General features: G+C 47.2%; 1 protein-coding gene across 1 annotated transcript; it reads right to left on the bottom strand.

The window, feature by feature from the left end:
- Positions 1 to 5467: 5467 nt before the first annotated feature.
- LOC149441055 (uncharacterized) lies at positions 5468 to 8350 on the bottom strand. The gene is made up of 2 exons (XM_089657835.1): positions 7555 to 8350; positions 5468 to 7439 (listed from the first exon to the last, which is right to left on the bottom strand). Exons 1-2 carry the CDS (start codon positions 8219 to 8221, stop codon positions 7177 to 7179), a joined length of 930 nt encoding a protein of 309 aa, XP_089513961.1. The 5' UTR covers positions 8222 to 8350; the 3' UTR covers positions 5468 to 7176.
- Between the last annotated feature and the right edge of the window lie 8098 nt (positions 8351 to 16448).

Here is a 16448-nt window from a genome sequence, read left to right as displayed (position 1 = left end):
AAGCATTGCAGTACACGGCTAGCTCCAGCTGCAGTGGCCAATCTTGCTTACCTTGAACAAAGTCTGGCAAGTCCAGCTTTAGAATTGCATGTTTCAAAGAGGTAAACCAGCTTCTTCAATCCTAAACTCGGATATATAAAGATTGCAGTTGACTGCTTGCTGTCTGCAGCTACTCCCAATCTTAGTTTGCTGCCGTTTGTGAAATGCCGCAAGAGTTTACACAGAATACTCCATTCATGTTACATTGTTTACATTTGGAGTAGCTCTTCAGTCCATCCAGGGACTTCAAGGTAGCTTGGTGGAGTGTAGTTGTGAAGACTGGCAAAAGGGGAGGTGCAACCAAGTAGATAATGTGTGGGTGGATCCTGTGGGCAACTCTGTCAAGATGTTACTCCTCACCTCATTTGTAATTGGGATTGGCATTACACAGAAGCCACATGACTTGAAAGCTGCTCTGGGAAGGACTATCAGTTATGGATGAGACCACTTGCATGCAATGTCCCGCAGCAAAGAAAAGGGACAAATTGACTTTCTGCTCAACACACACCACTTGGATCCAATTTGTTGCTAATTCACATATCATTGTTTTGTCAACAGAAAGTGGGAAGGGAATGAAGTGAGGAACAAGTGTCAACTGGGCACATAAATTCCATAGGCACACACATCTAGAATCAGGCAGCGTAAGATCCTATGCTCCCAAACCAATTCCGAGGCTAGATGTAACACGGTGTGTAAAGCAAACTTAGTCTGGGTCTAGTAAGTCAAGCAGAATGATAGTCCAAACAACAAAAGTCCTTTGCTTATTCTCACAACTTTTAGGTGTCTCTAGCTTTCCTTGGCAGGCTTAATGTTTGTAAGTCGTGGCCTGGTTTTGCACATGGTGGCCTGGCTATTGACACACTTCTTCTATAGTGTGTGTCAATGTAGTAGCCCAGGGAACGTATTTGGACAGCAGTGTCAGTCTCTGGGGGAGGCAAGTGTTTGATGCAGGAGTCTTCTTTAAAATCAGCATCCCATAAAGAGCAAAGCTAGACAACAATTTGCAAGCAAGCTGCAATATTTTTTGCCCCATTTTTGTGAAAGTTAGTCTTGCCCACAGAGTCCACTGAGCATCCTTGGCTCAATTTGGTCAGCCAAATTGAGAGCAGACAATGCCCAACTGCTACATGTGGCAGAGAACTTGTTTGATGTGGAACATCTAGAACTCTTTGACACACCACCAGGTCAAAACAGCAGAAAGGCCAAAGAGTATAACCACCAATTCCTTGGGAAGTGTCAAATTTGAATGTTATTTAGTATGTGCTGTTTTTTGGAGTGTTAACTGTAGCAATTGTGCCCACAGAGAGGCACGTGCTCATCCATTTTGCTCCAAACCCCTCCATATTGTCTCTCTCTCCAAAATCCGATTCCTCTGATATCCCCACCCCCCTCTCTCTCTCTGTTGAGTGACGTGGTCTGGATGATGACAGAGATCACAGGCAGCAAACTCATTCCAAGGAATCGTAAAACAGACTTACATTTTCCAAATCCAGTTTTACATATAATTTTATGTCTCTAGGAAATAATTACACAAACATGGAGCACATATTGGGATGGCTCACTTTAAGACAAGTCGCCTGGTATATTACACACCCTAGCTGTCATATACAGGAGAGCAGAAAATGATATCTCCTTAAGCATCCAAGCAGGTATCTCATATGTAGCCGTTTAGCAGAAGATTGTGCGTATTAATCTACTCGTGGATAGAATGTTCTATGTATCCTGGCTAAGTTATGAACCATAATATAATCAATGAGTGATTTTTGGTCATGGATTGGGTCTCCACCTGACACCCACACAAATGAGGCAATTGGCTCTCTGCTTCAGGGAGACACCCTGCTGAGTTCCTAGATAAAGGCTGTGATGCTTGACATTAAGCCAAGTTGACTTGAGAGAAAAATGGTAGAATCGCCCTTTTAACATAGGAACGAACTTTGGGAAATAAGCCCCTTTTGGCAGTGAAACATGATCTGCTTAACCCAAAGGCAAGTACTTTATCCCTCTAAACTTCTGTTCTCTTTGTTCTATCCATTTATCTGCTACATCTTTTTCTGAAAATATTTTGCTTACACCCTCCTGACCTTTTAGTTATGAAGCTTACTATCTGGAAGTGTTGAACTGTTTTTTAAAGCTCTTTAAAGCAATATAAGCACCCCTGTCTCTGAAGAGCGCTATTGTGTGTTTTAAATTTCAGTATATCGCTGCCTGTGTTGACAGTGGTATACCAATGCTTATGCAACCATCATAGTGGTATTGCTGATATTGCCAAGTTGCCTCTTTCTCTGTGCAAAAAGGAGGTGTTGGCAGTGTGAAGGGTTAATTGCGTCATTAACCTGACCCAGTAACAATTGCTCCCAGGCTGGCGGAACATAGAGTGTGGTCCATTAGCTGGGAAAGGTTTGTGCAGGGTGCAGCATTGTTACGCACTTGACAGCGCTGTTTTAGATTGGCTAGTCCTTTGGTCACCAGTTTGTTGAGAAGGGCTGGGGTCTGATGATGCAATCAACATTAACTATTTAGAATTACTGGCCGCAACACTAAACCTAAAACACCTGTGTTGGATTTCCTACATGACCAACTCAACATTATTAGCCCAAACACATTTGACAATATGCAAGACACGTTCAGCCACTTTGAACAAAAGAACATTTATTTAAATATAGGCAGGGGGGGGGGGAAGGGAAGGTCATGGTCGGGCGCCTCGGGCTCCTCTGGCGCCTCGGGCTCCTCGGCCTCCTCCGGCGCCTCGGCCTCCTCCGGCGCCTCGGCCTCTTCCGGCGCCTCGGCCTCCTCCGGCGCCTCGGCCTCTTCCGGCGCCTCGGCCTCTTCCGGCGCCTCGGATGGTTCCTGCTGCTGCTGCTGCGGGGGGAGGGGTATGAGGGCGGGGGGGAGGGGTATGAGGGCGGGGGGGAGGGGGGTATGAGGGCAGGATGGGGTATGAGGGCAGGGGGGGGGTATGAGGGCAGGGGGGGGTATGAGGGCAGGGGGGGGTAGTGTCCAGGGCCTGGGTAAGGGTATTGGGTGGAGGCAGAAGAAGGGGATAACCTAAAGTGGTGCTGGAAAGTGGTGTAAATTGGTTGTGGGGCTGTGAAAGAGTGAGAGGGAAGGACTACAGAAGAAGGGGTTGAATGTGTGGTTGGGAGGGGTGTGTTGGTAGGGGCATTGAAGTGTGTAGGATGTGTTTGGTAAGGGAGGTAGTGGTATTGTGTGGTGTGTGTAGGAACAGTGTGAGGGGCTATGAAAGTGGGGGTGTGGCCAAGGGGCAAAGTGGAGCGTGAGGAAGATGAAGTGTGAGGGATGACGGGTTGATTCTGCACCTGGGGATTTAGGGGCTGGGGTGGGATTTGAGAGGGCTCCTCCAGAGTGGGTGACTCCTGAACAGGCACCTCAATATGTAGTTCCCCTGCTGCTTCCCCACCACTTCCAGCAGGGGAACTGTGTAGCACCATTGGCATTGACTCCAAACGACTACACAAGGGTTGTGAGCCGCTGGTTGATGGTGCATTTTGATCAGGCCCTGCTTGACACAAGGCTCGGATGTCATGCAGCAGGTGATTGTTTTCCTGCATGATTGCAGTCTGAGCCTCAACTGCAGTGGCAATTCGAAGCAGGGTTGAGTGTTGGAGCTGCAATAAATGTTCAAAATCAGGAGGGGGACTGTAATTCCTCCTTTGCTCCAATAATCTCTCCAGATTGGACATCAGCCTTTCACCAAGCACAAGAAGGGGGCTGTGTTCAGGTGGATGAGGTGCCAATCCAGCTGAATCCAATGTTGGCTGCAAGAAGAAACAAACAAAAAAATTTATTCAGAGAGTGTTTTAACACACAGCACAAGCATACAGTAGGACAGGGGGCTCATCCGACAACAAACACTAGCTCATGTTCTTGTCCCACCCCTAGGACCAGGTATTGGTAAATGCCTTTCCCTGACATATTACACTGGATGAACATCTGGCCAAAATAAATGATTTGGCTGCTTTACCCAGACTGATACCTTCTGGGTCTGTAATGTGATTGGACTGGGATTTAGACAAGTGAACAGCTAAAATTCCAAATTGTCACATGCATATCACTCTCTCCAGCTCATGACTAAGCAATGATCCCAAAAAAGTAAGTTACACATCACGTTGCCAAATCCTGCCCAGCCAGGAACAGTTATGCTCTAAATGGGTAACTCATTATGGATAACATCTTTAGCATCTCTTACCTGACGTTGAGGCAGCTCAGATGTCGGTGACGGACTTTGCTGAACTATTGGAGTGCCTGAACGTCCCTGCACCACAAAAACAAAAAATAGGGCATGAGATTCCACAAATACACATGCAACATGCATTTGAATATCCCCACCCAATTACAGCAGTTCCCATACCCCAACATCGGATGCAGATTGTTCACCCACTCTGTCAGCTGGGGCATGAAGAGCTGAAAATAGATTTCAAGATGATTAGCAACAGACAGAAGTTTGACTGTATGTATGATCTGACATTTTTGTTCAAGGTTTGAGGGTTTGTTCATTATGTTTTTCACAACAGTTTATCCAGAGAAATAAGACACTGGCAGCTACAAGCCACGAGACTGTTTGGGAGTAGAAAGAGGCATGGTAAGGCTCAGGAGCAGGGGCCACGAGAATTAGTGGGCACCTTTCCTGCCAAACAAGGAGGCAGATGTGTTAGGATGGCTACAATATGCCGATAAGCTACTGCAGGCTTTTAGACCTTGGCCTTCAAACATTTAATCCAAAGATATAACATTTGTTAAGGCAACATTCCAAAAAGGCTTAAATATCAACCCAAAATGATCTAATCAGATATAAAGGTGCCACAAAATATTTACAAAGCACAAACGCATGTAAATGCATCCCAAAGAATTGTTGATATAACCGTGGATTTGAAGAGATCAAGACCAATGCATACAAAAATCCTTGAATCACTTTTAAAACATAGGTCTCATGACAACTCCATGTGAAAAAGATAATTATTATCTCATGTGCCAGTCTAAAAATATCCAATAAGATTAAACAGCCTTTCCAGACAATTTGAAGCTCTTTGAGCTACAAATGGCGGGTCTACTCAGTATTAAACCATACGGACTAAGATTGAAATACCATTCAAGTTCATGTGTGCAGAAAGGAAGGCATCCCAGCAGTGTTGCCAATATAGTGTATTTGTCAGTGAACAATAGATTAGTCTTTATGATGCCTTTTGGGTTTAAGGCGACTTAAAAGCAGAGGATCTGGGTGGATAGGTCTGGCAAAGGAAGAGATCTTCCTGCTAGTAATGTGATGTGCCAAGCTCAAGCAGTCTAATTATTTACCTCATGTCTACATGAGAGGCCAAAAACATTATTTCATTTACTTTGTTTTGGGGGGGGGGGAAGACACAGTAAAAATATTTGCCCCTGGAGATTCCTTATTCGTGACTTGGAAAAGGAGCAATTGTGGGTGCTTTTAATTGTGATCTGGCTGTGTTTTTTGGCTTGGGGAAGATGGTTCCAAAAATACTCAGTGTTGGTATCTCTTTGATTTTGCCTCTGCATTTTGAGCTATGGTAAAATGGACGCCATCACTTTAAGCTTTACAATTGGGTGAGTAGCTACATTTCTAGATGTTGACCCCTAAAGTTTTACTGGGCTTATGTCCCAGATGACATGATGAAACAAGTCAGGAGAGGGGCCCACTAGATATTACTGGCAGACGTGTCAGCACAGATATTTTTAAACCACTTGCCTACTGGCCAGTTAAAATTCCTTCCTGGGCTGGACAACCTTCACCTTTCAATGCTGTTACACTTTGAATGACAATTGTGGTCAGGCAACACTGTACTCATCTGACATTGTTTTCAGACAAATAGTGGTTGTTTTGGGGGATATTTAATGGCTACTGTGTGTTTGTTTGGTGTTCGTAAAAATACATAACCACCTAAGAATGTGGAAAACTATGTTTCTCTTATCAAATTCTTCAAACAGGTAAGTTTTCACCTTCACTGAGCTGTTGATGAGACTGCAATGATGAGGTGGCACTGATCTGCACCAATGATGGCCACTGGTAGGCGGCACTGACTGGTGGCAAGGCTGGGCATTGATCATCATGGCAATGATCATCAGTGCCCTGATGATCATTGGCGAGAAATCCTCTACAAATTGTCAGTTGTTTGCAGTACATTCTTCACATTGACAGCGTGAGGAAGGTGCAGGCAATAACTGGCAATTGCATTGAGCATTGATCTGCCATGATCAAATGGTAAAGGCCACAGAAGTTGGCAGGTGTGAGCCCCCAGGGGCATGCAGGTGGGCGTCATTTGATTACCTCCCTGGACTGTAGGCCAATGACAACTACAGTGCAGGTGACAGGTGTTTGAACACTACTCTGGAAATCAGCATCCTTAAGGTGCCCAATAAACTTATTGAATGGAAATGTAGACAAGCATGAGCTCTTTTGGTCTTTACTTTGTCCATGTATTTGCCTGGAGACCTGCAGCTTCAAAATGCTACTTACTGATTACAATAGAATTTGAGAGATGTTGCCAGTTCTGCCAACCATAGTGTTGACCAAAGTGTGTTTGACCTTCCCTTTGTGTGGGCAAAAACCTGAAGTTGAGCGGCACAATTGGGAAGTGATGGGTCCCTGTAGTGGAGCACATCATTTCCTGTATATTGAGCAGGCATGATATATGCACACCAAACACATTGGATATTCTGGGACTGTCAGAGTTGAGCATTTTGACATTGGTCAGATTACGTGTATGTGTTTACATGTGTGGAATGTGTTTGTGCCTGGGCGAATTTCTGAGGTTACGAGGGAGAGTCTGATTTGGAACGCTCAGGAGATGTCAGCTAATTAGTGATGTTTGGAACTTTATTACTCTGTTTGTTCTCACATTTGGTTTTATGGTGTTACCTGCTTGTATTGGTCTGGGGAAACTGGGCCCACAACATGTGGCAGGGATGAGACACATTTCTTTGTGGTAACATTTTTTCACATTGATTTCTCTATGGTTTTGAGTGCAGCACAGTGAGGAGGCCCAAAGAAATACAGCGTGTTGTGGAGATATATTTGTGTTCACACAGAGTTTAGCATTTGGTTTGTTCTGCATTCCTCAGAGGATGCTCATTGGTTCATCCTGAGTGATTATGATTGTTCTAGGCAAGCACATTAATACATACCCAGACCTTCCTCCTGGTCTGACTGCAGTGGGTGGAGCCTCTCCTCCTCCTCCTCCTGCTGATGTTGTGCTGTGAATAGGACATTGACATGTAAGATGTTTGATGTTTTAGCAGCTTGTTCAACATTACGGGGTGCATTCCCAATGAGTACTTACCAGGAGTGAACACCTCTGGATCAGCGTATGCGTGATCCGAGTCGTCTGAGGGGCTAGCAGGGGCAGCACCTGGCTCGGGACGGGCTACAACACCAGACAAAATGAACAACAAATGTAAAGCTACACTATTTCACACACTTTGCTTTTCAATAAGATAACACAACTTTATAGACAATATGGACATGTGTAGTGTACTTACCACTCTGCAAGTCATCAGTGTCTACACGAGCCGTCACCCCAAAAATCGTGGACATGCTGATGACTGGGAGAAGTGCTCGTTCGTCCTGAGACAGGCGCTCATAATATGCGGGATCCACACCTTCGTGGGTAACATGCCCCTGCTTAGCCCACTCAGCCAACTTTGACTTCAAATGACGTCTCAGATCACGCATACGCTTCTTGATGTTCGGGAGGGTCCGGCGTACCGTCCCCACTGCATTCACAACCACCGCAATCTCCTCCCACAGATGGTCCTTGGCCGCCTGACCACTGCGGGAGGAGCTGGACCCCAGAATGCCTTCTTGCCTTTCCATGAAGGCATTTATCAGGGTCCAGTTCTCTCTGTGGGAGAAGGGTGGAAACCTGGCCTCAGTAGGGGCCTGAGGCCGGGCCTGGCCCCGGCCCCAGCCCCGTCTGCCTCCCCTTGATGTCCCTTCACCAGGACTAGAAGGGGAGGCAGCAGCCGCAGCTTCCACCTCTTCTCGGAGGGAAGCCTGGCTCCTTCTGCCACCAGCTTGGCGCCCCCTCACACCAGAGCCAGACCCCCGGCCCTCCATGCCGCCCCTGCCAAATGGCCCAGGGGAAGGCTCAGTGCCCTGACGGACACCACGGCCCCCCCTGGGTCCACGGCCTCTTCCTCCCACCATGGGATGACAGGTGGGCAGGGGGTCTGGCTGGGTGCTGTTTGCAGCAGCAGCAGGAATCTATCCAACCAGATGATATCTGAAACACAAAAAGTGACATAAGGGCAAGGGTTAGGTGTCTGGCCTCCAAAGACAGCACATGCCCTGGAGGAAGGACCACACTTACCAATATGAAGAGCCCCTGCCTGGGGGTGGGGTGGAGGTGGGGGTGATACTTCAGCAAACTGCAAAGGGAGACAAAAGACAGGAGGGCCAAAGTCACATTTCCACTCTCCATACACAGCACGTGCCCTAGTGGGGACCACACTTACCAATATGAAGAGCCCCTGCCTGGGGGTGGGGGTGATACTTCAGCAAACTGCAAAGGGAGACAAAAGACAGGAGGGCCAAAGTCACATTTCCACTCTCCATACACAGCACGTGCCCTAGTGGGGAGCACACTTACCAATATGAAGAGCCCCTGCCTGGGGGTGGGGGTGATACTTCAGCAAACTGCAAAGGGAGACAAAAGACAGGAGGGCCAAAGTCACGTTTCCACTCTCCATACACAGCACGTGCCCTAGTGGGGAGCACACTTACCAATATGAAGAGCCCCTGCCTGGGGGTGGGGGTGATACTTCAGCAAACTGCAAAGGGAGACAAAAGACAGGAGGGCCAAAGTCACATTTCCACTCTCCATACACAGCACGTGCCCTAGTGGGGAGCACACTTACCAATATGAAGAGCCCCTGCCTGGGGGTGGGGGTGATACTTCAGCAAACTGCAAAGGGAGACAAAAGACAGGAGGGCCAAAGTCACGTTTCCACTCTCCATACACAGCACGTGCCCTAGTGGGGAGCACACTTACCAATATGAAGAGCCCCTGCCTGGGGGTGGGGGTGATACTTCAGCAAACTGCAAAGGGAGACAAAAGACAGGAGGGCCAAAGTCACATTTCCACTCTCCATACACAGCACGTGCCCTAGTGGGGAGCACACTTACCAATATGAAGAGCCCCTGCCTGGGGGTGGGGGTGATACTTCAGCAAACTGCAAAGGGAGACAAAAGACAGGAGGGCCAAAGTCACGTTTCCACTCTCCATACACAGCACGTGCCCTAGTGGGGAGCACACTTACCAATATGAAGAGCCCCTGCCTGGGGGTGGGGGTGATACTTCAGCAAACTGCAAAGGGAGACAAAAGACAGGAGGGCCAAAGTCACATTTCCACTCTCCATACACAGCACGTGCCCTAGTGGGGAGCACACTTACCAATATGAAGAGCCCCTGCCTGGGGATGGGGGTGATACTTCAGCAAACTGCAAAGGGAGACAAAAGACAGGAGGGCCAAAGTCACGTTTCCACTCTCCATACACAGCACGTGCCCTAGTGGGGAGCACACTTACCAATATGAAGAGCCCCTGCCTGGGGGTGGGGGTGATACTTCAGCAAACTGCAAAGGGAGACAAAAGACAGGAGGGCCAAAGTCACATTTCCACTCTCCATACACAGCACGTGCCCTAGTGGGGAGCACACTTACCAATATGAAGAGCCCCTGCCTGGGGGTGGGGGTGATACTTCAGCAAACTGCAAAGGGAGACAAAAGACAGGAGGGCCAAAGTCACGTTTCCACTCTCCATACACAGCACGTGCCCTAGTGGGGAGCACACTTACCAATATGAAGAGCCCCTGCCTGGGGGTGGGGGTGATACTTCAGCAAACTGCAAAGGGAGACAAAAGACAGGAGGGCCAAAGTCACATTTCCACTCTCCATACACAGCACGTGCCCTAGTGGGGAGCACACTTACCAATATGAAGAGCCCCTGCCTGGGGGTGGGGGTGATACTTCAGCAAACTGCAAAGGGAGACAAAAGACAGGAGGGCCAAAGTCACGTTTCCACTCTCCATACACAGCACGTGCCCTAGTGGGGACCACACTTACCAATATGAAGAGCCCCTGCCTGGGGGTGGGGTGGAGGTGGGGGTGATACTTCAGCAAACTGCAAAGGGAGACAAAAGACAGGAGGGCCAAAGTCACATTTCCACTCTCCATACACAGCACGTGCCCTAGTGGGGAGCACACTTACCAATATGAAGAGCCCCTGCCTGGGGGTGGGGGTGATACTTCAGCAAACTGCAAAGGGAGACAAAAGACAGGAGGGCCAAAGTCACATTTCCACTCTCCATACACAGCACGTGCCCTAGTGGGGAGCACACTTACCAATATGAAGAGCCCCTGCCTGGGGGTGGGGGTGATACTTCAGCAAACTGCAAAGGGAGACAAAAGACAGGAGGGCCAAAGTCACATTTCCACTCTCCATACACAGCACGTGCCCTAGTGGGGAGCACACTTACCAATATGAAGAGCCCCTGCCTGGGGGTGGGGGTGATACTTCAGCAAACTGCAAAGGGAGACAAAAGACAGGAGGGCCAAAGTCACATTTCCACTCTCCATACACAGCACGTGCCCTAGTGGGGAGCACACTTACCAATATGAAGAGCCCCTGCCTGGGGGTGGGGGTGATACTTCAGCAAACTGCAAAGGGAGACAAAAGACAGGAGGGCCAAAGTCACGTTTCCACTCTCCATACACAGCACGTGCCCTAGTGGGGAGCACACTTACCAATATGAAGAGCCCCTGCCTGGGGGTGGGGGTGATACTTCAGCAAACTGCAAAGGGAGACAAAAGACAGGAGGGCCAAAGTCACATTTCCACTCTCCATACACAGCACGTGCCCTAGTGGGGAGCACACTTACCAATATGAAGAGCCCCTGCCTGGGGGTGGGGGTGATACTTCAGCAAACTGCAAAGGGAGACAAAAGACAGGAGGGCCAAAGTCACGTTTCCACTCTCCATACACAGCACGTGCCCTAGTGGGGACCACACTTACCAACTCGCACTGGTGTGATGTTGAAAATTGTGGGGAGAATAAGGGCAGACATTAAGAGCAAAAGTCTTGCCAAAAATGCAATTTTTGGCCAGGCAAACAACACATTATAAGATAAGTGAATGCTTTGGGCACTGGCACATTACAGGTGCTACAACCAGCTAAAAATGAGCTAAATGAAAAGCATATATACAATCCAAAAAATGTGTAAATTAAGTAGAGAAGGATACATTTGTTTTCACATAACAATTGTCTAGCATATTTTGAGCTGTTTCTAGTAACAAATATCAGTAAAATTATAGTTTTAAATAACTTTGTAAGCTTACCTTCTGATAGCTTCCTCCAGACATCTGGTACATGAGAAAACTGACTTTCCACGTGCTCTCATTTATAGTCGTGCGCCAGTGACACGTATGCGGACGCTAGTGACGAGTATGAGGGCGCCAACGACAATATTCATGCGCGTTATTGCCATGTGCGTTTAAATAGGCGCGAAATCTGCTTAGTTTGTGGGTTAGAGACATGAGTATGAGTTGGCAGGAGAGGCTTGCTGAGTTGGATGAGGCATTCGATGAGTGTATCAACGTGGCAGTAGAGGTTTTCAACCAACTTTTTTGTGCTGCTGCTGCTGCTGCTGCTGCTGCTGCTGCTGCTGCTGCTGAGCAGGAAACTGTGCCACAGGCTTTGGTGCCCTTGCACCAACCAAGGCTTTTTTTTCAAAGAGCACATTTTGAGAATATGCGGGACTCTGATATCCGGCGTTGGTTCCGTTTAGGACGAGAATCAATTCTGCACCTCTATGACCTCATAGAGGAAAAGATTGTGCCGACCACAAGGCGCAGTCATGCTGTACCCGGGATGGTCAAATTGCTGGCGACCCTCTACATTTTGGGTCGGGGCAGCTTCCAAACCACCTCTGGACTTGTGGTTGGATTGAGTCAGCCAACCGTGTCCAGGGTTTTTATGCAGGTCATATATGCCATTCTTGACCTGGTGCCACAATTTATTCACTGGCCACAAAATGAAGAGGAGTGGAATGGCGTGAAGGTGGATTTCTACCGTCGGGCACAAATGCCACGAGTCCTGGGTGCGATAGATTGTACCCATGTTGCAATACGAGCAACCAAGACAGGAGAAAGAGATTATCGCAACCGCAAGCAGTACCATTCCCTCAATGTACAACTGGTTTGTGACGCCAGACAGCGGATTATGAGTGTCAACTCAGGTTTTCCAGGGTCATGCCATGATGCTTTCATCCTCCATCGGTCGGGTGTATTCCAAAAATTCGAAAGTGGCCAAATGCCAGATGGCTGGCTTCTTGGCAAGTTATTGTGTGTGTTTGTGGCTACACGTGAACTATAATATTGCATGCATGTTACCATAGCTGATATAGGCCCAGACCCTGCAGTTAGGAGGCCACTATGCTTGCCAATCATAGCAATAACATGATCCTAAAGCTAACCTTTGCACACATACATATGGCTCTTTCTTTAGCCCCACTGAGAACTGTGCTGGGAACACCCTCTCAGCCCATCCAAAGATTCAAGCCATATAGATGTGGACTCTAGGCCCTAAACCAAAAACAAGGGCATACATATATGCACCAATCAGCAGATAATGTGAGAAAGACATAAGTAAGGTCCATGTATTCCAACACTGACTTCATGCTCTAAAATACTTTGACATTCACATTGTACAAAATTTGGTCACTTTACAATGGAGACAGGCTATCAATTGTGTCTAGGTAGCAACCAACCTTAGAGATAATGTACGGTTTGAACGTCTATATAATGTATGACCATACTAATGCAATGACTTGACCACATTTGTTCTTTTTTTTGCAGGGGATGCCGGCTATCCGCAGCTGACGTGGCTGATGGCTCCAGTCAGGTACCCCCAGAGCCTGGCCCAGAAACGCTACAACAAGGCTCAGGCCAAAACCAGAGCCATCATCGAGCAGACCATAGGTCTGCTCAAATCCCGTTTTTTGTGTTTGGCCAGGCCTGGGGGGGAGTTATTATACTCTCCTCAGAAGTCTGCCAGGATCATCCTCGCCTGTTGCCTCCTACACAACATCTGCCAGGCGAGGAATGATTTGTGGGAGACTTCTGAGGAGAGGGAGCCGGAAGTCCGTCAGCTGCGCGTGTCCCGAAGCTCCAATACAGATGATGGGATGGCTACGCGAGCTGACCTGATCACCCGCTACTTCACATGTACGTATTCTACCATAGGTAGATTAAATTTGTTGCAGTCAATTTGGTCCTTGTTTTGGTCTTGTCTAATCGTTATCCCAGAATTTTAGCTTTCATTTGGAGTAATTTTGTGACCTGTGTGTTTTGTAATTACTTGTGCTAGATCACCCAAGCCATTCACTTTTGTGACTCAAGCAATCTTTCTCCCTTTTTGAGATTAAACATGTCCATTTCTGTAGTGCAAAATGTATTCTGCTCCATGTCTTTGCTGCCTAAAATCACAATACATGTAAATTTTGTTGCTGCTGTGAATGTTCGAGTGTCTACAAATGGCAGAATAGATCCTGTTTTAATGGGGTTATTTGTATTGGTAATGGTGGGGAGCAGTAATTTATAGCGGGACTGTGGCAGACATTCTTGCCACTGGGGGGAATTAACTTGGTGTCACTGGGGATGTCAGGGACAGCAAAACAGTGATCACTGCTGACCAAAAAGCACTGGCACTGTACTAATGGCACTGGGCAGGAAGGGGTTAACATGTGGGGCGAGGCAAGGGTTACCTGTGTGCTGTTTTACTCTGTGCTGTCTGTGTGCTTCACTGTAAGCTGACAGGGAGGAGAACTGCCTTGCTTACATGCAGTTATCCTCCCCATCAGAGATGCTCGAGAATCATCGGGCACAGCCGAGTCATCAGTAGCAAGGACCCAGGGATTGACAGCCGAGAAAAAATGGCAACACGGCCAAGGTACGAGCACCCATGATGCCCTGTAGCAGGATATTGGGTAGAGGGTGGGTGCCAAGCATTGGTTGCCATTTTAGCCAGGGTGTATTGGTTGTCCTGGCCAATCAAACACTACATGAAGAAATGCTGTGGCTTTGGGCAAGAGAGTGAAGAGGAAGTAGAACAGCTGGCCAGTTGGGCCTATTGTCTGTGCCACCTGTAGATTTCTGAAGGAATGAATCTCTGCTATGGATCTAAATGTTTTTTTTTTTTTCAGCTGATTAACTGCTGGAGGGGAAGGCAGATGTCTGACGTCACAGGTGGGTTTGGAAAAGTGATCTTAACAATTGTTCCAAACGACAATAATTCACATGTAAGACTAATGCCAGCCATAGACGGGTTGACAATCGGATAGTTTTTAGAACGTTGGTAACGTCGGCCCATCGAACGATCAAATTTTCTTTTTGTGTTTTTTTATTTTGAAGATCAGCCAATTTTCAACCCGTCTAAGGACTGCTTTACCTGCTCTGAACAGCCGCTTGCCACAGAGCAGCCAAGATCATTCATTTAGCTGCTCCCATGCCAGCATTCCTTGGCCCCTCTCTCCTGTCCATTGCTCCCCGAACAAGCACCTTGTTTTGGTGTGATCCCAAGAACACTCCTTCATGAGCCACGTATACCAGAGAGGCAAGCTTTTAAAGCACATCATGAAATCAGGATGGGGCTCCACTTCAAGTAAGCATTAGTGTGCCTGGGGGAGGGGGGGACCTTGGTCCTTTCCAAACACAGTAGATGCTCCAAGAATGTTTCCTTGAACTCTTGAAATGGTTAAAAAGGAAAGACACTCTAGATAGCCTGCACTGAGAATTGACTGTCATGATGACGTGTCAATGATTATTTGCTCTCATTTTTCAGGAGTGGTACTGCTTGCGGTTGAAGCTGGTAGAAATCCACCTTCACGTCCTCCACTCACCTTCACTTGTGGCCAGTGGATATTTTGTGGCCCCAGGCAAGAACTGGCATCGAGGACCTGCATAAAGACCCTGGCATGCCAGAGGTGGTTTGGAAGCAGCACAGCAATTTGACCATCCCTTTCCTCTGTTGGTTTTAGGGGTGCAGAATTGCTTCTCGTTGGTGAACGGACTGTCGCCGGATATCAGAGTCCCCATATTTTCAAGATATGTTTTAGCCATGTTGGCTTATTTTTATGTTGAGTCAATTAAAGACTATTTTTTGTTACCTTAAAAAAGTGTGAGATCCTCTTGATTGTATTCCCGAGACTTCAGATGGCCAGATAATATGCAATCTGAGGAAAAGTCAGTGCAATGTCCTCCACAAGTAGCTAAAGTCTGTCATAGAAGGACCTACCAGAACAATGCATTCATTTGGAGTGGGCCAGGCCCATACAGTACATCATGGAGGCTTGCTATGAAGGAATATTCACATTTGGATACTTGAGCTCATGTGGTTTGTTTCCAAATATTTCTGCCCATTGCAGCGTATTGACTATTGCAGCTCAATAAAGATCAGGCATACAGAAAAGTGTACCTTGTCCATAGAATAGCCACTAGGAGGTCCTATCTGGGCACACAGATCTGGCCTATGCATAATTGTGGAAAATGCCAATTCGGTCCGCTTTATAATATGAAGGGATCAGTTCACGCTTGCTTCAGGGGAAACATTGTAACAAATTTTGTTATTTTTCATAGGAAAACGTGGCCGATCCCTAGATGCATTGAGGTACATAGCAGAGGTTCAAGATACTCCATAGAAGAACTTATTGTTCTTCCTAACTATACAGGTGGCACAGACACAAGCATACACCCAGGGCCACTGTTAGATATCACGGGGCCCCATACAGCATACCTGACAGGCCCCCACCACCAGAGAAAATATCCAAATTATATATATATATGGTAACAATACACAACATTTTCTTCATGGACACAATCACAAACAAATTCCTGTTCAATCCAAATGATAAAACTGTACTGAGTTAATAAATCAAATGTTGTGTAATTGAGGGCTCATTCACATGGGTGCTGTGGCCTGTAGAGTGCGAATCAGTGTTTGGTTTTCGTGGCTGTCGCCATTAGCATGCAACCTATGTTACACTATGTGAATACTGCAGATCCTGCATTCAGGGCCACTTCCCCACGCCTTCACACTTGTCAGATTAAAACCTGTGTTCATACAGCTGCTGTGTCCCCATAGTGTAACAGGTGGCTCTAGCCACATAAACAACCCACTCATTCATGCTGTACAGGTCAGGGGACCTGTGTGAATGTGGCATTTTGTGTTTGTTATATTTATTTTTTCCCAAAGCCCATTGAATTCAATGGGCTGCTTAACATGTGCAAACATGCCAAAATACTGCAGGCATGTTATTTTCCAAGTGTGTTGCACCTAACCGCACAGTATTGTGGTGCCATGCGTTTTTGTGGCTGTGAAT

This window comes from Staurois parvus, unplaced genomic scaffold, assembly GCF_062004578.1.
Source record: "Staurois parvus isolate SC_StPar_1 unplaced genomic scaffold, SC_StPar_1.0 ptg001032l, whole genome shotgun sequence".
NCBI lineage: Eukaryota > Metazoa > Chordata > Amphibia > Anura > Ranidae > Staurois > Staurois parvus.
This window is presented reverse-complemented; position numbering and strand designations above follow the sequence as displayed.

Coding starts and splice junctions, on each gene's coding strand:
- LOC149441055 (XM_089657835.1), bottom strand. CDS start 8,221: ATGGTGGGAGGAAGAGGCCGTGGACCCAGGGGGGGCCGTGGTGTCCGT. Junction 7,440..7,554: donor CACTGATGACTTGCAGAGTG/GTAAGTACACTA, acceptor CTGGTGTTGTAG/CCCGTCCCGAGCCAGGTGCT.